This window comes from Topomyia yanbarensis, chromosome 3 (assembly GCF_030247195.1).
Source record: "Topomyia yanbarensis strain Yona2022 chromosome 3, ASM3024719v1, whole genome shotgun sequence".
NCBI classification, from domain to species: Eukaryota; Metazoa; Arthropoda; class Insecta; order Diptera; family Culicidae; genus Topomyia; species Topomyia yanbarensis.
The window spans coordinates 380,764,874-380,788,939 of record NC_080672.1 but is presented as its reverse complement, the minus strand read 5'-3'; the positions used below and the strand labels follow the sequence as shown (position 1 = coordinate 380,788,939).

Genomic DNA, 24,066 nt, shown 5'->3' with positions numbered 1-24,066 from the left:
TGTGTGTGTGTTAACCATCCTAACTCCCACTAGCTGGTAGTGATTCACAGAAAAAAGATGTTTGCATGTATTTTAACATATCCATGCAAATAACTTGGTTCAAGGATTTAGGTAGGTGTTAGCTCAATTGACTTTCCGATGACCCATTTCGTGTACAGCGCCAGACATGTTCCGATCGTTCATCGTTCCATCAACCAGCCCCGCCTTACTGTAATGTTTGTATCAAATGGATTATAACATTACAATAAGACTTTCGATTCCTTACATGAGGTAAGAAATCGACACGTATTTAGTGTATTTATTTGATTTTTGCATATATAAATTAGAATATGTCTATAGAAAAATATACCAGTTTTTCTATCTCCTTCCTCATCTCCTACTTACGCGAGTGACTGATACTTGCTTATCCATTTTTCGTCCCATTCCAAACCTTCTCCAGATATCCTCAAAATCTCCAGCTTCTTTCTCACGCATCAAAGAGCCCTAGCAATCAAACAGCCCGAGCAATCACATTTGCAGCGGCGATCTGGATACGTAATCCCTCCTTCAGTTTCCGCTGGTTTCTTCAAAACCAGTTCCCGTATGGTATATTCCTGTGGGGTGGGTTGGCCATCGACACCCGTCCATCTCCCTAGAAGCTACCTGTTCCTTTTATTTCGCTGTCGGCTAAGACTGTTGCGACAATCAATCAATCTATCCCGGTCAAACCATTCGGAATTTGATTCGGAATCCTGAACGGAGTCAGCATGGATTCCAGCTCAAACGCAACAACCGATGCCCAAAACCGATTGATTCGGAATCGGCTGCAGCATCTGAGCTGGAATCCACTCCGACTCCACTCAGAAATCCGAACCGGTTCCTGAATGGGTTTAACTGGGATGTCTTTCCTTTGCGAAATTGTCTCCTCTATCATCGATCAACCAAAGCGATGAACCTTAAAGTCAGGTTTAGATGGCGCTGCAGGCACTGAGTAGAACGAATTGGAGTATATTTTAGTGGCTAGAATCACACCCGTACTTGGTAAAATAACGAAATTTTTTTTTTGTTAAACTGCACTATTCTCGCAACATTTTCACCAACTAATACACAGCTTAATGGTAGACACGACCTAGTGAATGGTTGGTTTCGTTTTTCGATAAATTACACTGTATTTCACTCAAAAACTTTAAAAAAGTTTGGACAAAAACAAAAATACCTTCTAGCGACTTGGCAGTGCTGCCACTTTTTTCCTATTAGCTGCAGATCTTCCAGGTTCTGCACAAATTCCGGGAGCGCTGGAAGAGTGTTTCCGTTCATGACCTGAAGTGCGCAGGTCAACTTAAAATTATGCTGCAGCTTTGGGATCGTGGAACGTGTCACTGAGTTCGTGTTGCGATACTGCGTTACCGCTTTGTCCATATTGAAGACCAAATCGCATAGTAGCTACCAATCAAGCGGTAGGTTTTCTGGCAATGATGCAACTTCAGCTGCAGATGCCTCTACCAGTTCTACAGATTCGCGCCACTCACTCGCATAATGACGCGCTCAACTTTACTGAACTGCGCCTCAAACCATCACTTGCTCTATTGTTCCTTCTACTCAGCTCTCCCTCTGCACTTCCTGCTGAATCATTTTATTGCGGATGATTACTTTGCGCCATGCGTTCATCGCATTCTGATTCAAACGTCCGGCGATCTCTGGATACGCATCATCGAACATCTCGATTGCTTGAGGTCGTCCGCTTATGTCGGTCTCAAGCGCTGTGCATTGATAGTAGGCATGTATCACGAATTTGTTCATTTCCGCTGTCAATATTATTCTTTTTTTAACGACATTGAATTAGCTAGATATTACTGAGTGGGGAAAGTTATAAAAATGCAGTACCAGAGTACTCAAGTGATGTGAACTATAGAGGTCGGAAAACTAAAAGTGGGAAGGTCGTTAGAAACAGGTTTCGAATTTTACGGAATAATCTGTTGTCTTCTGCTGGTAGGAGTCGAGATTAGGCAGAGTTACTACATAACGTTCACGTTTACCAACACGTCTCATGGTAAAGACAGACTTGTCTTTCTTCACCATGAGACCCGAATTTTTAACTTTTGACAACTATCTTGATATCGCAGGACAGTAATCCACCCATTAGCCCGTTATGCTCAGGCACATGGGCTTTTGCAAACTGCTTACAACTGCACATGTATCAACTACCCCGGCTCCAAAAGCATTTACCCAACGCAACACCCTAGTAATTAATAAATTTATCAATAAATATGCCAAACGACCGTTATGCTAAATTAATGTTTTCCAGAACATAAAAATAGTTTTACCAAAAGACCCTCAGAAGTAGCACGGCTCCAAATTATGCCAAATAACCTTCAGTCTGATCAACTCTCAAAATCATACCAAATGGTTATTATGTCAAAGAACCGTTATGACAGATGTCCGTTATGCAAAATGACCTTATACTAAATTACTTTATGCCAAACGACTTGTACGCTCCGTCGATTTTACGAATGAAAAATACATAGTCTTATCAGAATCCGACACTAACTTAGTGTCATTTTTTACCACCCCACGGTGGCCAGTGCCAGTGAGAATAAGCCCTCTGTTTCCCTTGTCCAGACTTTATCTAGACGACCCTAATGAGGCAATACTAAACTACTGATTTGTGTATAAATGTCCCACGTCTAGACTCAACGTATTCGCATATTTGTTCAAGTTCTGTAAAACTCCCTTTTCTACATGGGACGAACTTACGGTTGCAAACAGTCTAGTGTATCCAATAGAACATGAGGCAAATAGGAGTATAGTGGCAGAATAGTTACTGCCATAATTTCTTACTGTTTATTATGAGCACACTATTAAACAAACATTTCTTCGCCATACCTCACATCTCATTTTTTATGATTTTCAGCTTTTGGCATAGGAACATATCAAAACGGCAGACCTATCGCCGCACATACACCTACAAGCAGTAAATTTTCCTTTCTCGCTTTCGTTTCCCGCTGCTCCCCGTATCGCATGATCGGTTTTCACCGGTTTCGCTCAAAGTCTCTCCCAAGGCTTAATTTGCTAGTTTTAAGCGAACCATTTCTTCCACAAACAATCTACCGTCGCAATCGGTTTCCCGGTGTAATGAGATGCAGTGTGAAGAGTGAGTTGGGAGATAAATCAAATGAACAGATGGGGCCATTTTTATCGAGATACTTTTATAAAAATATTTAGATCACCGTTAGGAAATAATGTTTCTGAAGCTTGTTGACAACGGCACGAAGCTCAATATTTTTATTGCAGTTTTAATGAACATTTACATAGGCCGATTATTAGCCGTGATTTTTTTTTTGGAAAACGATCAATTATCAACACACCGCGCACGCGAGAGTGGTTCGCGCCAGTACAGCCAGCGAGCGAGAGAAAGAGAGTTTAAATCTAACGGCGCTGTAAAGGTGGTAGAGCGCCGGCGCACAGCGCAGCCCTCACCAGACAATGCATTTACATCCGAGCTGCTCACAATCGAATCTGTGTCTGAACTCACCATACTACAAACAATTCAACAAGCCGCCTGGTCCCGGAATCGGGACGTCTGGTAGTACTGGTGCCCACAAGCAGTTGTCATTCGCGGGCGGTGCGACGAATTTCAACGGAGTTTCATCGACCGGGGCGACGGGCTTCGGTGCTGCCACCGGAAGCGGAAGTGGACCGAACTACCAGGACGATACGATTGTGAGCGACTTCAACGATAGTTCAAATTTTACAATGTTATGTGTAATTTGGTGGACGGTTTCTAATTTGTGTTTTTTCGATCTCCAGAGACGATCCGGCCTGAGCACCATGTCCCAGTCAGGAGACGAGTTTAGTTCACCCAACTACCTATCGTGGCGGAAGTTACAACTCAGCAGGGCAAAACTGAAAGCATCTAGCAAGACGTCGGCGCTGTTATCCGGGTTTGCCATGGTAAGTCATCAATCATTAGAAGACCGTTGTGATGGCGCATGTTTGCCCCTGTATCACGCGCATTCCTTTCTATTATTCGCACCGATCATGTAGCGTACGGTATTAGCTGAATGGATTCGCGACGCGTTGTTCACGGTACCGAAATATTTCTGACGATAGAAGAGCAGGTGTCATGGTCAGGGTTTCGTTTAATGTTAATTTGGATTGTTGAATCCACATCGTATTGCATCGTGTGCCGCGCGTTTTCGCTTTCGAGTTCAGACGCTTCCTCAATTTATTTATTCACAGCCATCTACAAGTAAGGACCATTCATTCCTGTCCCGGTTGGTGTGCTGCTGGCGTGATTTATAAATAATTAAATGGCAGATCCCCGCTGTGGCGCTCAGCGTCTTCGTTTACTCGTTCGGTTAAGTGTGATTGGTGCACAGATTGATTTGTTGTTTGTGTTTTTTTTTTCAATTGTCATCGAGTCATTATGATGCAAGAAATCAGTATTCTAAAACTAATTTAACAAAATAGAATCTGACTAGAGTCGATCTTTTTTAGTTAGACAATACTATTATGAACAAAAAGTCTAGAATCACCTGTTTCGAAGCGGAAAAATTAAGGAATGAAGCAGTGTGAAACTGCGTTTTAATTCGTAACATGGGAAATGTAAATATCCATCTTTTTGTTTAGCATAAAATCTACATATTACTGTAATTTTAGAAGAACATCCATTTACAAAAATAAAACCTTCCCTATTGTAGCATTTTGAGACCCTCTGCAATGATCTAACAGCTTACAAATTTTGGCTCAAAGCTTCATGTATGTATTGTAGTAAAACATATAAATATTTTACCTTAGTAATGGATGATTCTCTTCGCTGCAGTAGATTCTTGGGTGTTCTACCAACGCTTACAGTTTTGACTATGAAGAAGCTTTTCCTGAGTCTACTGAGTTACTACAGAGGAAAATCCGCTTTCTCGCGTCTTTCGGCCACATACTAAGAAATTTGTTTCCTGCTCGTTACTTCCCACATCGAACTAATGAATTCTTTGGCTGGGCTATCTTCACTGGCTTAGATTTGTTTGTTTATTTGTTTTATCAACAACAACATACTCCTTGACCCCAATGGGTGGTTCTTAGCCTAGTCACACTTAAGGATAGACAAAAACTTATTTTTAATCGTATTTCTAATCCAGTAGAAGGCGAATCCTTTGGAAACTCTATTACAAACTCGTTGAAGTCCGGTCACAGCACTGTGGCGACCGTAGTTGGTTCTCCTAAAAGGTTAGCGCAGAAGAGAATTACTACGCAGTGTTCGAATGCGAGCTTGAAGATTCAGCGTTTTTTGAATTGTAGTGCAATCCACTCTTGCAGAGAATAAGTGGTTGGTTACCCTATCCACACTTGCTTGGAGCTCGCCCACCGGTCATCGTTGATCACTCGGGCTTTTATACTGTAACGGAGTTACAAATCTTGCTTTTAAGATAATCCCAGCCCATAGTGATCTTCACTTTTCTTGTTTCGCGTGCCCGGTCTCTGTTCTCGATCGGTTGAGTTTCGCCAGAAGGGTACAATGATTGAACCAGCGGGAAACTCGTTGACACTCGAACCACACAATAGCCGATTGTGTCTTCGGGTTCGTTTACGAGGCAAAGCTACTCTTGCAGAGAATAAGTCCGAATGGAACATGGCTCGAGGGCAGTCTCTCCGAAGCGTATGAACCGGCGTTGGACAGCCACGATTCTGTCAATCCTGTTCTGGTAGTAAGGATTCCAAACAGCGGAACAATATTCTAACGTTGAGCGTACCAACGCACAATAAAGCGATTTAAGACACTACAGGTCCCCGAAGTTTTTCGCTATTCGGAAGATGAACCCAAGCTATCTTGATGCCTTATCTACAGTGTACGAAGTGTGTGGTTTGAACGTTAGTGTCAAATCCATGATCTTGACCGTTAGTGCCAAAGCCAAATCTTGGGATCCTCGAGTCGAAGTAATGGTAGATAAAGTGAGTCGGATGGCGTTTCAGCGTGAACGTAACGATTGAGCATTTACTATTCTATTCTATTCTATTCTAACCCTTACACAGCCAGTATTGAAAAGCATCCTGGAAAACACTGCAGTTATTCTGAAATGTTTTTCTTGTCAAGATTAATATTTGAAGCAGATTTTCATATGTCGCAAATATTAAAACGGTCAGGCCTACTGTGCAGAGTTGGGTTTGAAGATGTTTCAAAATTAAACGGCAATTAAATTATGCATTTAATACATAATTTAATTAACGAATTATTTTGAATCGTAAAGTAGGAAGAAACGAGGACAACCGTACCGACCGTTTCAATTTAAAGGGGATATAATAAATCGTTGGGAGTGACTTTGCTAAGAAGGTTAATGTCGCTCCTTTGGTCCGTTGGGATGGGACAGAGGTATTTACACCTTGCCCTGGCTAGTAAGCCTAGGTTAAAGCGCCTTTACTCGCTCTATTTTTCCATTGCGCGTTCAATACTTTTGTCTACACTTTCTAGTATTGACCAAAACAATGAACGTGTCATGGCCGCTAACGATCGCACTGGAAATAGGAAGGCAGGCATTAAAATATCAAATTGTTCAATGTCGAACGAATGCCGATGGCAAAGTCGAGGGTTCTGTTGGCAGAGCAAAGCCACAGTAGCTCAATGCAAGTGGGTGGTTCGCTGAAAAATTGTAAAAGAGTTAAATAGGCATGCATGGAATCGGACTCAAGGAAGCATCAGTGGGTGAAAGAATTCTCCAGCACTGGAAGTTGTATTTTTTTAATTTGACGGGATCGAAATAGTCAAAACCGAACTCCTCCGTACAACCGCGCATTGGCAAGAACATGTACAAATCACTAACCAATATCGATTGCACAATTACTTTAAAACGTTTCATATATTTTCATTTTGAAGATATGACAATTGCATAAACATACAATAGTCGCTAGAACTATATAATTGACAGATGAAAAATAAATATGAATTGGATTGATTTCACCAGATAATTGATTTTAAATCACATTAAAACTCTTTCGATTCCCAACAGCTACGTTTGATGATCAGCATCAGCATTTATTCTTGAAAACAGCACACTTATTTTCACTGTTACGTTTCATGTGAGACTGATCTCCAGCAAAATACTGGATGTGAGCACGTATACTTCATTGGAGTTTCTCGACCACGAATAGGACGTTCTCCACCACGAATCGTAAAACTTTTGCTTCGATTTAAAATTTTGGACAATCATACTTGCTTTACATTCTCGTCTCTTACATTCCTCGACACAAATAAAACACGGTCGATGGAACAATTCAAGTTGCCTATCACTAAAACTGATGTTTTTCATTGCGCATAACATGTACTTGTTTTCATAAATTTCAGAAATTCACAACAACTCTTATCATAATAAAACAAACTTTGATCTTAAAATCTTTTTATGTACAGACCAACGACGGAACCTTTCGATTTTTTTTTACAAATTTGACGTGAGCCATAACGATTGAGCATTTACTCGGGTTTAAAACCACCCACACCATGTGCTAAAGCTCTCCAGTTCGCTCTGAACAAGCTCAGCATCGGTTTTATCCCGTATTTCTCGAAAAAATTCATGTCGAAGAAGGAAAGACGGGTCCTTGTAATGTGATATTGACATCTTTAAAGTAGAGGAGGAATATTCCTGGATCGAGATGGCTTCCTTGTGGGATGTTCCATTTGTTACCTTTTTTATGAGCTGGAAACATGTGCGCTACTTTTCAGCAGGATTGAAATGTTCCAGTAGTGAGTGATAGCTCGAAGACTCGCCGAAGTCATTCAAGAAGATGTACTTTTTGACAAAAATCGAGGGAACGGTATCTGGGCCCGAGGAACTAGATGCTTGCATTTTGAAGTTTGCTACAAGAATGACCGCTGTTGCGAGATTTGTTCGAGTAAAAACACAGACCAGTTCCAAGTTCTTAAACCTCCTTTATTGTGGAAACGTACGGGTCGTATGAGGGTTAAAAAATTCGTTTAGTGTTTAGTTACTCTTTCTGGTTTCACAACCGTTCTAACGCTGCACGTGGGAGGGCCTTCACAGTCTTCAACGATAATTAGGCAATCAATAATTTTAAGCACATAAAGATATATCGTTCACCTCGCCTTTAACAATATACTTTAGGTTCAACTTTAGATATAAGAATTCACCTTTAGATGTAAGTATTTCACTTTTTTAGATATAATATTTCAACTTCTCCAATACTATTAGATTTAGCGTAGTTCTTAGATAAGTATAATATAATTAAGTATAATTAGCACTATCATCCAACGCTCTCGCTCGCCAAATGTTCAATTTTCCTCATCACGCGAACTGACGTTTAGACCAAGATGTAAGTTGGGTGTAGGTGCGCGCATTCAGGGTACTCGATTGGAGGTTCGCCGCAACTAAATTTGCGACAACCGCATTGGCGTAAATTAAGCTGATGGTTCATCCTAGAGAAGGAGCTAATTTGTCGGCCTAAGCCACTTGTTGTGGAAGGCACTCGTTGGAATAAACGCTTGAAAATTTGTGTGAGAACAGTTGACAAATTTTCTTAGTGTCAGTGCCCAAAATTCTATTAAATGACATGCAAGATGGTAAACTAGTTTCTTTTCGTTGCTCGTTCATATACTTCCAGCACGACTTGGGCTTAGATTTCAAATGACGCTCGATGTTTCGCTGGCGTTGTTGTTTGTATTCGTGGTTGAGTTGAAAGTAGTGGTTTCGTAATACAAGTTTCTTATGCTTCGAGAATTTTTTAAATGCAGCTCGTTTGGCAGGGCCCCGTGGTGGTGGAGGAACGCTACGTGGGAAGCTGAGCTGCAAGCAACCGGGCGGGTCATAGGTGGTGGATAATGCTTAATCGCGATAGCAACTAGTTGTGATTCGCGACCCGAACCAGCAGCGGGGGCTGACTGCGGGTGTGGTAGGACGAGGTAGTGGGCCCTATACGTCCTAGGCCTAAATACCACATGTCCTAAAGCAGCCCTGACAAGGCGAGCCAGTGCCGCCTTTAAATAAGCGCTTAGCCCAAATCCCTCTCCTCCCGTTATCCTTCCTTCCTTCCTTCCTTCTGCGGCTGTTCGCCCATCTAAATATGGAAGCTGTTCTTCAATGTCAGCTTCTTTCACCGAACAGCCTAGATAAGCCATGTAGTGTCGGTAGCGGCTAAGAATTACACTACGGACTACCTGTTTCAGTGGTAAAAATCTACCAAACAGGGAACCCCAATTCCATAGTGTCATGCGACCCGTGCTATGGGTAAAATTGTTGAGGGGGTTTAAAACATTCTCAATGGCGAACGGAGCCTGGGAAGAGTCGGGCGAATTCCCCAGTATACTGCATTACGCAGCGGAACGTTCACTCTACACACCGATTTTTTCACCGATGATCCACTTAATTTTGCCGAATTTTTGTTGGCTGGGGGTTTGCAGAGACTCTCGGCTGATGGTAGTTCGGTGAAGTTTTGTTGAGTCTCGATTATCAAATTTCGATGTGTACAGATGAACCTGCCCAGAGGCCGTGTGGTATCCGGCCTAGAATTGAGCCACTGGAGTCCTGCTGCCATGTCGTAGGAGGCGACTGAAAGTAGGAGACCCTAAGTCAAGGTGTAGTTCCGTGCCGAGGACTTAATGATTGGAGGGTCTAAAATATGCCAGTCGCGCACGGAGCATTTTGGGTTTTGCCCTTGCTGTGTTATGCGAATCTCTGACACAGTGGACCATTATTTTCTTCGCAAATCGTGGGAATCAAATGATCATGTCCCATTTAAACCTGATATGGCTCGCTAAATGCGTTAACATCCCAACTCGCTTGGTGTCCTCTAGTTGTTGTGCAATTTGTGTTGGAGATGAAATGTGCAGTTCTCTAATCAACAATGGTTAGAATAGCACAAGTCAATCTCCAACATAAACGTACAGCAACTATGAATTTATCTCGACTCATGCAGGAAGGTAAAGCTTCCATAGCATTGGTTCAAGAACCGTATTTCCATAAAGGAAACTTCTATTTTGGAAAGTTACTTAACACTGCCTTCATTGCTTACAACAAGACAGGCATGACTAACCCACGTGAAATGCCTCGTGCTTGCATTCTTGCAAATAAGGCTATTGACGCGTGTCTCATATCGGAGCTCACATCTCGCGATATCTGTGTTGTCACAGTTACATTGACTGTCGGAAACGTAGACAAAAAATATATATATTGTTCAGCATACCTACCGCATAACGAATCATCTCCTTCTGATGATTTCAAAAGCGTTGTATTATATTGTAGCAGAAATGGGCTTCCGCTCATTATCGGCAGTGATGCGAATGCTCATCACATCATTTGGGGCAGCTCAGACATCAATCTGAGAGGCTCTGAACTGATGGAGTACATAAGTAGTACAAATCTCCATATTCTGAATGTGGGAAACCGACCAACTTTTGCGAGGTCTGGGAGGGAGGAGGTGTTAGACATAACACTTTGCTCTGATAGAATTTTGCATGAACTGGGAAATTGGCAGGTTCCAAATGAAACTGAACCGTCTCTATCCGATCATAAATACATATTTTTCGAGCATTTTGATGTCACCTTCAATGTGGTGACATATCGTAATCCTAAGTCTACAAACTGGGACCTCTTTTTGGAAAACTTAGCGACTAAATTTCATGGATATTTTCCAACAATTAGTCAACTAGACGACTTAGATGACGTCGTGGATACGACAAACTCATTCATATTAGCATCCTACGAAGAAGCTTGTCCACTTCGTACTGTTAAATCGACTAGGGGAACCCCTTGGTGGAGGGCTGAGCTTGATAGAATGAAGAAAGTTATGAGAAGAGCTTGGAACCGGCGTCAGCGTGATGACTCCAGGGCTTTCAGGTCAGCTCGTAGTGCATATAAGAAATGTCTTAGATCTGCAGAACGGGCTGGCTGGCAAAGCCTATGCACTAATGTCTCTAGTCTGAACGAGGCTAGCAGATTAAATAAAATTCTCTCCAAATCGAATGATTTTCAGATGAACTCCTTGAAAACCAGAGATGGTGTTTATGTGACAGACGAAAAAGATGTTCTTAATTGTCTCTTCGACACACACTTTCCAGGTTGTATCGATCCGGAGTTGATCAATGTTCACAGATCTCATTCTGGTGTTTCGGACTCGTGGGCGCTAGCACGCACATTGGTTTCCACTGAATCGGTCAAGTGGGCAGTTGACAGCTTTGCTCCATACAAATCACCCGGAAAAGATGGAATACTTCCCGTGCTACTGCAAAAGGGATTTGATATTCTTAAACATGTCTTGAAAAAGATTTTGCTTTCCAGTCTTGCTACCGGGTATATCCCGAAAGCATGGCGAGAAATAACTGTTAGATTTATTCCCAAAGGGGGGCGCTCAAGCTATGAAGAAGCCAAGAGTTTTAGGCCTATCAGCTTAAGTTCTTTTCTTCTGAAAGCTTTGGAACGGATAATCGATCATCACATCAGGAACGTTAGTTTAGTTGAATATCCTCTGCACAAAATGCAACATGCATATCAGTGTGGGAAATCCACGATCACTCTGCTTCACGATGTTGTTTACAACATTGAGAAAGCCTTCTCGCTCAAGCAATCTAGCTTGGGTGTATTCCTAGATATTGAGGGTGCTTTTGACAATGTGTCCTTCCAGTCTATTCTGGAAGCGACGCGCGGTCATGGGATACCTGCATGTATCTCAGGTTGGATAAACGCAATGCTTAGTAACCGCATACTTTGCTCGTCACTGCGACAGGCTGAGATACGGAAGTTGAGTATTTGCGGTTGTCCTCAGGGCGGCGTTCTGTCACCTTTGTTATGGAACTTAGTAGCTGACGGCTTGTTGAAGAAACTCAATGAGCTTGGATTTCCAACCTACGGGTTTGCTGACGATTACCAAATACTAATTACTGGTTTTTGCATCGGAACAATCTTTGACTTGATGCAACAGGCATTAAGAGCTGTCGAACAGTGGTGTCGACAAGTTAAACTATCAGTTAACCCAAGCAAAACTTCAATGGTTCTTTTCACGAAGAAGCGAATAACAACCGGGGTTCGTCCCTTGCAGTTCTTTGATTCTGAGCTGCTGTGTGCAGATCAAGTCAAATACGTTGGAGTCATATTGGATTCCAAACTGAATTGGTCTGCTCACATTGAGTTCAGAGTCAAGAAAGCGTGCATGGCCTTCGGGCAGTGCAGACGAACTTTTGGAAAGACCTGGGGTCTCAAACCTAAATACATCTATTGGATTTACACGACAATTGTACGTCCAATACTGTCATACGGATGCCTTGTGTGGTGGCAGAGGGGAGAGGTGGTGACAGTCCAGTCAAAGCTAAACCATCTGCAAAGAATGGCGCTCATGGCGTTGACTGGTGCTTTCACCACGACTCCGACTGCTGCTCTTGAGGCACTTCTAAATATCAAACCATTACACATACACTTAAAACAAGAAGCACTATCATGTGCATACAGACTGCAGGTTACTGGGCTTTGGAACAGTAATCATGTTGATCTTGCTACCAGTCATACACGATTGTGGTCACAAATGGTTACATGGGGTGAAGATATTCTTGCTCCCAGCGATATTACACTCACTTGTAGTTTTCCTTACAGGACATTTCATGTGAAGATTCCCTCTCGAGAGGAGTGGTTGTCTGGCTTTATGGAAAGACAACAACAAACGCAAGTGGTTTGTTACACTGACGGTTCTCTGATGGAGGGACGTGCTGGTGCTGGTGTCTACTGTCGTGAAATGAGATTGGAACAATCTCACTCACTAGGTAAATACTGTACTGTATTCCAAGCAGAAATCTTTGCGATTATGTGCGGGGTGCAATCGGCCCTTCAACTGAGTTTGGCCGGCAGAGTTATAAACTTCTGCTCCGATAGTCAGGCTGCAATCAAGGCCCTTAGCTCAGACAAATCCCGGTCCAAGCTAGTGATCGCGTGCCGAACCCAAATCGAAGAACTAAGCATTGTCAACACTATCTACCTTGTCTGGGTGCCCGGACATTGCGGTATTACTGGAAATGAATGGGCTGACGAATTGGCCAGGGCAGGTTCAGCGATTGACTTCGTTGGTCCTGAGCCCGCGCTGCCAATTTCGACAAGTTGGATAAGGGAAAAAATACGGTCCTGGGCTTCGTCCGAGCACCGCAATTATTGGAGAAATCTACAAACGTGTCGCCAAACAAAGGCGTTTCTAGAACAACCATGCCCAGTGGTTTCGAAAAATCTCTTACATTTTTCGAAGCTCCACTGCGGCATGCTGACCAGGGCTTTAACCGGCCACTGCAAACTCAATTATCACATGGCAACTATTCAGCGCGCTGAGTCTTTTTCATGTGATCTTTGTGAATCCGACTACGGAACTTCATATCATCTGATATGCAACTGCCCAGCGCTAGCGCAATTGCGATTACGAGTCTTCAGCCGTCCTTATATAGACGAAACCATGTTTGGTCGACTGAAACTCAGAGACATACTAAAGTTTCTTATCCAATGTGGTAAAGAGCTTTAGGCTTATTCGCAGGCAAGTTGAACTACTTGTGAGTTTAATTTACCTGTTGTTTATTTTTTGTTTTGTGCTGTTTTTCCCACCCTTCCAAGTCTACTTCCCCACACCTCCTTGTCCTTTCCTTCCGCTCAGGAAATGATGAAAACACACGGCAAGGCACAAATCCCCGACTATGTACGGGGAACGTGCCATTTGAGCCAATATATTCTGATTCCTGATTCCTGAATACAAGTTTCTTATGCTTCGAGAATTTTTTAAATGCAGCTCGTTTGGCAGGTTTTAAACGACCAAGAGCGGTCGATTACCAGAAAGGGTGTTGATCGGTACTAGCTGTTCGTTTTGGCACATGGCGGTCCATGAGGTAGTTAAGAAGATTAGAAAACGTCATCGCTGCTTTGTTCACGTCGTCATTGTTAAGATTTTCCTCCCAGTTTATACCCAAGGGCGTGGTAACGATGCTGTCGTAGTCAGGGTTTTTAAAATCGTTGACGATAAAACTTGAGACGTCTTAAAAATTCACTCCTAGGTTACCAGCGAGTACAAGATATAGTGGAGTGGACTAAAGGAGTCGTAGCAATGCAGTAGCACGAAGCGTAGTCCGGGGACTTACAAAGCATAGGTCCAATGTACGTCCATTCTCGTTGGCAACATTATTAATTTGCCGAAGAGTTGCGCTGCTGTAGTTTTCCAAAATACAACTTGCATTGTTGATAAGCGCAAATTTTTCGATATCCTATTGAAGTAATCCATTACTTGCCTCGCAGCACGTCAGGCCAGGTAAGTTGAAATCACCCAATATAATAATTTCGACTATCGAGGTGATGAAAGAAACGGAGAAAAGTTGTACATCGATAGGGTCAGAATCACGAATTCCGTCAAGTGAACAATACACCACACAGAAGCAGATTGCGATTGGCAAGTTTCACTGATATCCACGCTTGCTTGGAGCTCGCCCACCGGTCATCGTTGATCACTCGGGTTTTTAAACCATGACGAACGGTGATTAGCACACCACCACCTGATGTCTTGGGACTGTTGAGAGCATTACGGTCACAGCGGTTGACATCAGATGTATACCAGCCATTTATGGCGGGTCGAGGGCTTCCAGAGGGCCAATTGCGGTGCATCTCAGTATGCGTTGAAACCGGATGGCGCAATGCGGAGAGCAGTTACGGGACAGTAGCAGCTTATGGATAGATTCAGACGATGAGCTAGAAGCGTGAATAGGTTCAACCGTTGTATCGTTACAATTTGTATAATACTTGACACACATACAGGACCGGGACGACTGCTGAACGCTGTAGCGGGGGGATTGAGGGCTTCCATAGTACCAACTGCGTTGCATCCTAGTATGCGATCGGCATCCTTCGCAATGGCGCTGTAGTATAGTATGGTGGCATTGCCAATCGTTGTGGAGGCCTCTGCAAGGCCATTGATGGGCCGGGTTGCATTAGAGAAGTACATGTTTCTTCTGGAGTAGGAGGAAAATCAGTCGGCGGGTTAGAATGTGCTGGGTACGGCTATATTCAAACTCTCTGAAGGGTATGCCTTGCGGCCATGTGTAAGTGTTAAAAGTTGCATTGGGAACTTTGAAGGATATGAAGTTCAAAGTACTGACGTCTATGTCTTTTTTAACAAGCGGCATAATTTTTATCTCCTATTTAATCCTTCTTTGAACATTTTTTCGGCAGTCGCTTTGCTAACGCTGGGATGAAAGCGGGAAAGATACAGCCAGAGCAACGGCGCGGGAGGCGGAACCGTAACGATGTTGCTATTATCGACTAGCGTTCGACCGCCATCTAGAATATTACTCGGATCAGGGCCATCCTCGCGACAACGCTTCTGAGGTGGTCGAGAGGTACCGAAGTTTGTCCAGGCTGGAGTAGCTGTTGAAACCATTCTAGCATGGCACGAAATTTGTTGGTTATATTTGGATAACTCGGCCTTTAGTTCAGCACAGACGCCATTCGTTTTCCCAGCGATCGCAGCGATAACACATCCAAGCAAAAAAAAAAAACGGTGTCGCAAAAGCGATCGAACTTCATCAGCTTGGCACATCAATAGGGGCCCTTGCACGAGTTGTTAGTAATGAGATTACTGAGCAGTAATGTCACTGTGTAAGGCGAGTTATGACGGAATTTACAATTTCAGTAATGTCGTTACTTAGTAATGACACTTTTATTATGCGTGTAAGGGGCCCTAATAAATTTGGGTTTTCCCGAAGACTACATATTAAGAAGACTGATATCTCTTTCCTTTCCCCATATAAACGAGAAGCGACAGAGGTTACAGTGCCTCTATTGGAGGAAGGTAGGAAGCTTAATGTAAAAGTGTATATGTGTGTATGCATCACTATGGGAAGTACCACCTTTACCCGCAAGTTGCGTGGCTGTTACTGTCTCCCGATTCCGGACAGAGTTGCCAATCCTCTTGATATGCAGTCTTCGGTTTTCCGCAAGTTTTTTCAAAACCGGCTTGTTAAATTGTTTCTCACATTGCATATGCACCACATTTTTGCAAAAGCCCATGCATTCGATAAAGTCGTCGTTCGATTTGACGGTTTTCGCACTGTGATTGCATGCACTTGCCAGTATGCCGATCCAAGAATGCGAACAATGAAATATAGATGGCGTTGCGTTCGATGGAAAGTTTTGGTGGTTAAGTCCTAGGATAGGATCCGCCAGCTGACTTCTTCTTATATTTTGCTAATCCCTGCTGAAAACGACATACCCCCGACCAATGTTGCCAAAATATTTGTTTTGTTACAATCGTGTCCAAAACTTCTGATTAAAATATTCTATATTATTGCGCACTTCCCACCAACCTGGACTCCGCACTTTCAAAGTGCGAGTGATCTCAAAACTGCGAGCTGTCAAAACACATGTATTTCAAGTGATAGAGTTGGTACTTTCATAGACAGACCAGTCGAACTAACCAGTCTATGGCAAGAATTTATAAGAAGAATGGTAAGTGCGCTGTGCGGTTAGAAACCAGTTTTTAGTGCCACAAGCAATATGTATCAATTTCACGCTCCGGGAAAAATCAATGATTTAGTCTTTATATCCGCATTTAAATGATCATTACGGGTTTTCCATCGGAATACAGAAAAGCAAAATAATATATATTTGTTGTTGGCCATTACGTGAAAATATTTATATAAAATATTTCCATGCTCTTCATTTTTGTAAGTTGCTTTCTGAGTCGAGCACCCTCATTCACAAGATCAATCTTCTCTATTCGCATTTAGTTTAAACATTCTAAAACTACTTTTTTGCAAGGCTTAATTTTTGTTTAGTTTGTATAGGTATATAGGTTTGTTCCAGTACTTCATGTGATTTTTGCGGAGAAAACAGCAGTAGAAAATAACACGCTCCTATTTACACCGATGATTGATGCAGTTGTAAACTGTAAAATTCAACTGTATCGATAATACTAAAAGAAGAACAAGAAGCGATTTCCGAAATAGCTTTCTCACGGTTTGCTCCAAAGTATTGCGAATCTTTTCTTAAATCCACATTGCGACTATTCAGCCATGCGGCCACCGGGCCGTGCGTTGAATTACGCGCCCATCTAGTCTGCATCAGTGCGAGTGAGAAAACATTTTGACGTTTGTTTTTGTTTCGACTGCACTCGTGTGTATCCCATATAGCAACAACTCGACGAAATGCTATATTATCTCGCGATAGACAATACTCCCAATTTACTCGGCGCTGGAACAAAGACAATTTTTACATGAAGTTGAAAATATTTTCATACTTAGGCTAAATAGTCAGTTACTCGGTTAGACTTCGAAAAGAGACATTTCCGCATTAATCCACACACCGCGCTACCGGATCTCTCGGAAACCTGTAGAACTTCAGTTCTGGATAATATGTTTGAATTCGTCTGCCAGAAAATGCCGTGCACTTCATAATTACAGACGGATGTTATGAAAAGAAAGCGGTATCTCGGGAAAACAAAAAAAACAACACAGTAAACAATCGTCGTTTTACATTTAATGTCACAATACGACAACACTTCCAAGCAGCCCTTTAGTACTTTTAGTTTCCAAGCCGAACGTTTGCCAATGTCACTTTCGTCCAATCACGAGCTGGTTCAGAATTGGTTCAAAAACAGGGGACAGAGCTGGCGGATCCTATCCTAGGTTAAGTCACAGAAGTTGAATCGTTGCGTTCTTCGATGGTTTTTTCACAACACAAAAGCAAACAAGGAACACTTTTTCACTGCACAATAGCAACGGTAAAACAAAATTCTCGGTCGATTCAGTAGGTACAGAACACTAGATTAGGATTGTCGCTGGTGTTCCCATTGTTTTCATCTCGGAACATGTTTGTTTTCCTTTCGGTATATATCTGTCAAGGTATCGAAAGTCTCTCTAGTAAAAGTCTTTGGTCCGCATTTTTGGTACACGCAGAAAAATACGGCCTGCTTGTAACCGCAAACCGTTTAGTTGAACTTTAAATTAGTAAAATGCAGAGTTTACCTTTTTCATTTCAGTCTCGTTTATTCTGCTGTGATTTTTATGCATTCAAAACCGAAAATGTCCAATGCATAAAATTTACAGCAGAATAAACAATAGGCAAACAGAAAAATGATGTGATATCTGCGATGAAACAAATTTCTATGTGGCATACTATTATAATTTCATTAGTTTTCACATGGTATCTATGCGTGATAGATAATTTTTATGTTCTACTGAAAATTGCAAAAAAATATGTGTGAAATCAATATATTCAATACAACGAAGTTTCTCGGTGTAAATTTTCGACTGTTATTGTTATGAAATGAAAGAGTTTGTATAGACCGCACAAGGAAATAAAAATTCATCAAAATTCAGTACAGGTTTAGATAATTTGTGCATTCTACTTAGTGAAAATACATCAGCCAAGAATGGCCAATGTGTTGCTGGCTAAAAGGAACAAAAATGACTCGTCGCTTCGAAACGACGATAGAGGATTGTTTCTTTTTTTGCCTATTTGACAGGTATATACCGGAATCAAAACAATGATGTTCCTACCATTGATGGCAACGACAATCCTAATCTAGTGTTCTGGATCTACTGTCGATTCACGTCATCGAAGGTACGGTGTCGCCATTTACAAAAGTTGTGCCTGTGGGTGATGCAAGTGTAAACAAATGGTGTTAATTTTTCGTCAGTTTTCAAATGGATTATTTTCATATTTTCAAGAATATTGAGTTAAGTAAATACGTGAAAGGGATTAAATAGACTTCCGCTAAACCTTTCTACCACCAAACCTTTGTCAAAGCTTTTTCGCAGAAAATATGGAATAAAAATTTCATGTTTTGGCATAGGCTTTCCTCTTGGTTAATTGCAAATTGTTATTTTTAATATACAAATATATTTAAACGTCCTTTAAATGGTATGATCCAATGGAGCATCAGCCCAATAAAGCATAACGGATATAGTTTGGTAGTTTTTTGCTCGAGAACGTTAAGCAAAGTTCTTATAAACTGGTCGAATTTCACTGAAAGTATAACTATTAAAGACACTCGTGGTTCTGAACAGAAGTATGAAAATTCGGAATCGACCAAACCGTGTTTCTTTCAAGCAAACCATATGCAAGTATATAGTCCTAAAATCTGCCATTGCCATTGCTGTGATATCCTCTCCGTGGTTGAAGATATCCGTCTGCGTGGTTAAAAACTGCAGATAACCTGCACATCAGTATATTTTTCATTTTGTTCCATATACATTGATAGCTCCTGACGGTAGAATATGGCCAACGAAAAATACACATTTCTCCATAACAAACTAATTGTATTGAGAGAAATTTTTACCATAACTTGGATACATATTGCTTTTCAATCTGTAAATAAAATTTTTAGCGAAAAAGTAAATTTTCAATACTTTTTATCATTTTGAAAATTTATTTGTTTTTTGCTTCACAAAAATGCGTCATATTGAGGACGCAAAATATACGACATTTTTTACTCGTTTTTTCACCAAATTAGCTCGTTTGATTATTTTTGTTTTGATTTGTACTAACAATTTCATATATTTATGAAAAAAAACCGTTGATAACGGCACGTTTAAAATGATTCATTTTCCATCATCCATTTGTTTACATGAACTTCACGCACACAAGCTGTAAAACTCAGCTTCGTAGTCGCGAATTAACGTTGGATATAGAATGGGCAAAAATCGAAAACAAATGAAGCAGTTTTTTCCACACCGTCAGTTAGATCTTCATAAAAATCAATCAGCTTATGTAAGAATGTTGTTACAGTACTGCTGATTGATTTTCTGAAGATCTAACACACGGTGTGGAAAAAAACTGCTTTTTTCGTTTTCGATTTTAGCACTTTCTCTGTTTAACCTTAATACGATAAACAACGATAAAACCACAAATTTCGTCAAAAATTAAAAATAGTTGGAGCAATTGATGTAAACCACTGATCGGTATGAATACACTGAACCAAACCGACGGAACAGACGTTTTGTCGGTTTTCTAAACGCAAACTAAAATGTATTTGATTTTTTGTCATGTGCTGTAAACGAGCCGAACGAGTTGAACTTTTCTTGCCAAAAACAAACTATACTATTACTATGTTCACACCAGAGAGCTTAAACATGTTATAATAATTAGCAACAAGAAAAAATGTCATCAAAATAGAGTTAAAACACGTTTTAACAAGTATAGCGTAGTATAACCCGTTAACCTTCCGGCAGTCGCGCTAGTGAACTGAGTGCACGCTCCTCTGAAAGTCTAGCCAAATCGTCTTAGAGCAGTTATTCAATTCATGCACCGGCAATATAGAAACATTTTCCTTGGTTCAGGATTCTAATATCAATTGCAAAATAGCGTCAAGGGAAATTTATCATTCGTGTTGCATAATAATACGCTCACATTACGAGTTAAACCACGTTTTAACGCTATCTTGATGACATTTTTCTAGTTACTAATTTTTATGACGTGATTTAACTCTGTAATGTGAACGTAGTATAAAATCTTATGAGTGTATCTGTGGATTAATAATATAAAGTATAAAACTTCATGGCCAACTCGAAATAATTCTCAATATTTTTCTGCCATCCCCCAGGTCGCCATGGTTGAAGTTCAGCTGGACGAGAACACCAGCGTCCCACCGAGTATGTTGATCACGTTCGCCGTCTGCACCACGCTGCTGGTGGCAGTCCACATGTTGGCCCTCATGATCAGCACCTGTATCCTGCCGAACATCGAAACCGTATGCAACCTGCACAGTATCTCGCTGGTCAACGAATCCCCGCACGAGCGGCTTCACTGGTACATCGAAACGGCGTGGGCCTTTTCGACGCTGCTCGGTCTAATACTGTTCCTGCTCGAAATAGCCATCCTGTGCTGGGTAAAGTTCTACGACCTCAACACAACGGCGGCCTGGTCCGCGTGCATCGTCCTGATCCCAGTACTGATCATCTTCGTGGCCTTCGCATTGCACTTCTATCGATCGCTGGTTACCCACCGGTACGAGGTGACCGCGTCTGGCATCCGGGAGCTGGAGATGCTGAAAGAGCAGATGGAACAGGACCATCTGGATCCGCATCATCACCACGGGCCACCGTATCAATCCGTGCAGATTGTTTGACCGAATGCCCGATTGCTGCACCGGACACGGACCCAATGCGTGTGAATCTGTGATTGTGATTTCTATCTACCCGTTTATTTACTGTATCTCTGTTGAATAGCTTTGAAGTCGCTATTATCAGTTGTCTTACCTAATAACTTTCTAGATCTGTACGCGACGGAAGAGTTAGGATTTGTCTCCACCCTTACATGATACGCCTTCCCTACTCTGTGAAATGTGAACATGCACTTATTTGCATTGATCGAAAGACAGCCCTAGCTAGTTAATTCAAATAAAACTGTTTCGTTCTCATGATTATCTAAGGCAAAACAAAGGCTGCTGTTGTTTTGATACTTATATCAGTAAGATGGGCGTACGCAATTGTATGTCGATGATTTTTTGTTAGATGTATTATTTTACTAGATTGATCATCACAACCAGTTGTAATATATTTTTCAAACTGCTCTACTAAAATTAAGTTAATATTATTCAAGTCTAATAACAAATTTAATTATTTTTTCGCTTTACTGTATCACATTCCCAAACCCTACAGTATGATTCCGTTTGGTTCATCTGGTCATCAGCCTTATCCCCCTATTATGGCGCTTCACTTTATCATACAACAGTGGTTTGTATTATTGAAAACAACAGCAAACCGGAGTGTGGTACGATCGAGCCGCACTGGCAAGGGCAATTACGGCTGACCAAGAAGTCCCGGACTGGCACATGAGGTAATGTACCTCTGACACGGAGGGAATCTATTAATTTGGACCAGGCAACACAGTACTTTGCACACAACCAAACAACATGTTCGATGTCGTGATAATCATTATCAGAAACATAAATTGTCAAATATCTATTATCATTGTATAGACACATCCTGTTCCGATGGAGTTGAAGCATAGACTAACAGACATAACACTATGAGGGGATTCCCTCAAAAAACATCGATCCGGCAATTTTCTCAGATCACTAACTCCACCTTTTTTCCACAGTCCAAAACATTCATTTACTGGTGGGTTACCCCTCAGGTTTAAGAACAATTTTTCACTAGTGGTCTATCCCCCATATGCTTGCTCATATGTCAGTGGCGCCATAATTGCAAATGTGGCCACAGTCCCAACTACAAATATAATTAAAATGACCGTTAAAGCGGGCGAAGCATTGTTTTCGAGTTTTATGTCTGTTAGTCTGTGCTATTAATTCAACTATTTTGGTCCATAAAAAAAATATGGTTTGTTGATAAAAGTTGAATTTCAAATTTTTAATTTTGGCCAGCTTTGAATTACTGTGCAGCGTGCAGTTTTTACGCTGAATGTGACGAACAGGCACGTGAATTCTCCTCACAGTAATCACACTTATAAATGCTTAGTTTCAGCTTAGCGTCAATTGGTAGGTCGTTCCAGCATGTTGCTCCGTATACCAGCACACTTTTACCACTGCTATTTGTGTGCCTGGGTATGACGAAAGATCGCGTTCGTTGTTGTTGTCCGCGTTGTATGTGCTGTTGGAGATATTCAGGCAAATCTCCGTAGTATGCCTGCCTCATAAAGCAGCGTATTCTCAGCCGGTAGTTGGACGGTAAATCGATTCCAAGAATAGAGTTTCGAACGGCTGCAGTAGTGTATCGACGGCGGAGGTGTGACAAAACGGACCGCAGATTTGAAGCAGCGATGGAGTTGATTTTTAAGGGCTGTAGAGAGTCCGGGGTAGTATCGGCATACGTGAAGATGGGTATCACCACTGCTTGTACCAGCTTCCTTCGAGTCGGCATGGAGAGCACTGAGAAAAATCGACGAAACGTGCGCAAGATGTTTTAGGTTTTCAGCATAACATCGTTCACTTGATGAGACCATGATAGATTACGATCAAGTTTCAGACCAAGGTGCGTGACCACGTTGGACAATGGTACTGTTTCATCACAAAAAATGATGTTGGATTGTGGTACAATAATTCCAGACTTACTGAAAATGGTCGCTTGTGTATTCTTTGGGTCAGGAGCCACCCAGTTTGTGTCTGCCCAGCGAACTATTGCTTCGAGGTCCTTGTTGATAGCATGTACAAGTCTATCTACATCGGTTGCCGGGCCGGAAATATAGATTTGTAGATCATCGGCGTACAGGTGGTAGTTGCATTTCAAACTCAAAGGCAGACTATTTATGTACAGGCTGAAGAGTAATGTGCTGAGACAGGATCCTTGAGGTGTACCGTGGAGGTCATCTTGCTCACTTGACAGTGCATTTTCTACGCGAACGGACTGCTTTCTGCCATCGAGGAATGATGATATCAGGTCGCATGCTGTATGGGAGAACAGGAACTCGTTTCGAAGCTTAGCTCTCAAGGTTTGATGTTTAACGCAGTTGAGGGCGAGAGAGAAGTCCACAAGAATCATGACAGTACAGTTGTGATTCGCTGGTTGGGCCACACCTCTGTCCAACTAACGAATTTGATTCGCTAGTTGGACCGACTGACAGATGGCAAAAATTCTCCAAAGGAGACGTTAATAGTGTAATTGCATCTATTCACATCTCTGATAATTGTCAGATTGATTGTCAAAGTAAATTTGACATAAGATTTTGACATTCATATGCTTTTTAGTTGGACAATGGTCCAACTAGCGGAGGTCCAACTAAAAAGCGGTCCAGTTAAAAAATGTCCAACCAGCGAATCTCGACTGTACAATGGTCGTTGTCAAGATTTGTGTATACATCATGTAGTACCTTGGCAAGAGCAGTTGTTGTACTACGTCCCTTCCTGTATCCGGATTGGTGCCTTGCTAGTAGGGGTGCGTTTGGATTATCGAGATGTTCAGTAATTTGAGAAAGCAGTATTTTCTCGAGCACTTTTGAAATCGCAGGTAGAACACTGATTGGTCGAAGATCTTTGGGTTGAGTTGGATTAGGTTGCTTTGCTATGGGGGTGATGATCGCCTTCTTACAATTTAGGGGGAAGGATTTAGTTTCGATAATCGTTTTGAACAGGTGCGAGAGTGGTAGAAGGATAAACGGACAAAGCAGTTTAATGAAGGAAATGGGG

General features: G+C 41.7%; 1 protein-coding gene across 4 annotated transcripts in view; it reads left to right on the top strand.

The window, feature by feature from the left end:
• The window catches only part of LOC131693256 (calcium release-activated calcium channel protein 1), a 131,945-nt gene extending 110,418 nt beyond the window's left edge, over positions 1 to 21,527 (top strand). For 2 of the 4 annotated variants that reach the window (XM_058980940.1, XM_058980941.1), the window contains exons 3-4: positions 3,787 to 3,930; positions 20,527 to 21,527. In XM_058980940.1, the coding sequence (XP_058836923.1) occupies positions 3,787 to 3,930; positions 20,527 to 21,051 (669 nt within the window). In that variant the 3' untranslated portion in view covers positions 21,052 to 21,527. Of the gene's footprint in view, positions 1 to 2,640; positions 3,700 to 3,786; positions 3,931 to 20,526 lie in introns of those variants that run through there. The other 2 variants (XM_058980943.1, XM_058980942.1) reach the window with 2 other exon arrangements.
• The last annotated feature ends 2,539 nt before the right edge of the window (positions 21,528 to 24,066 follow it).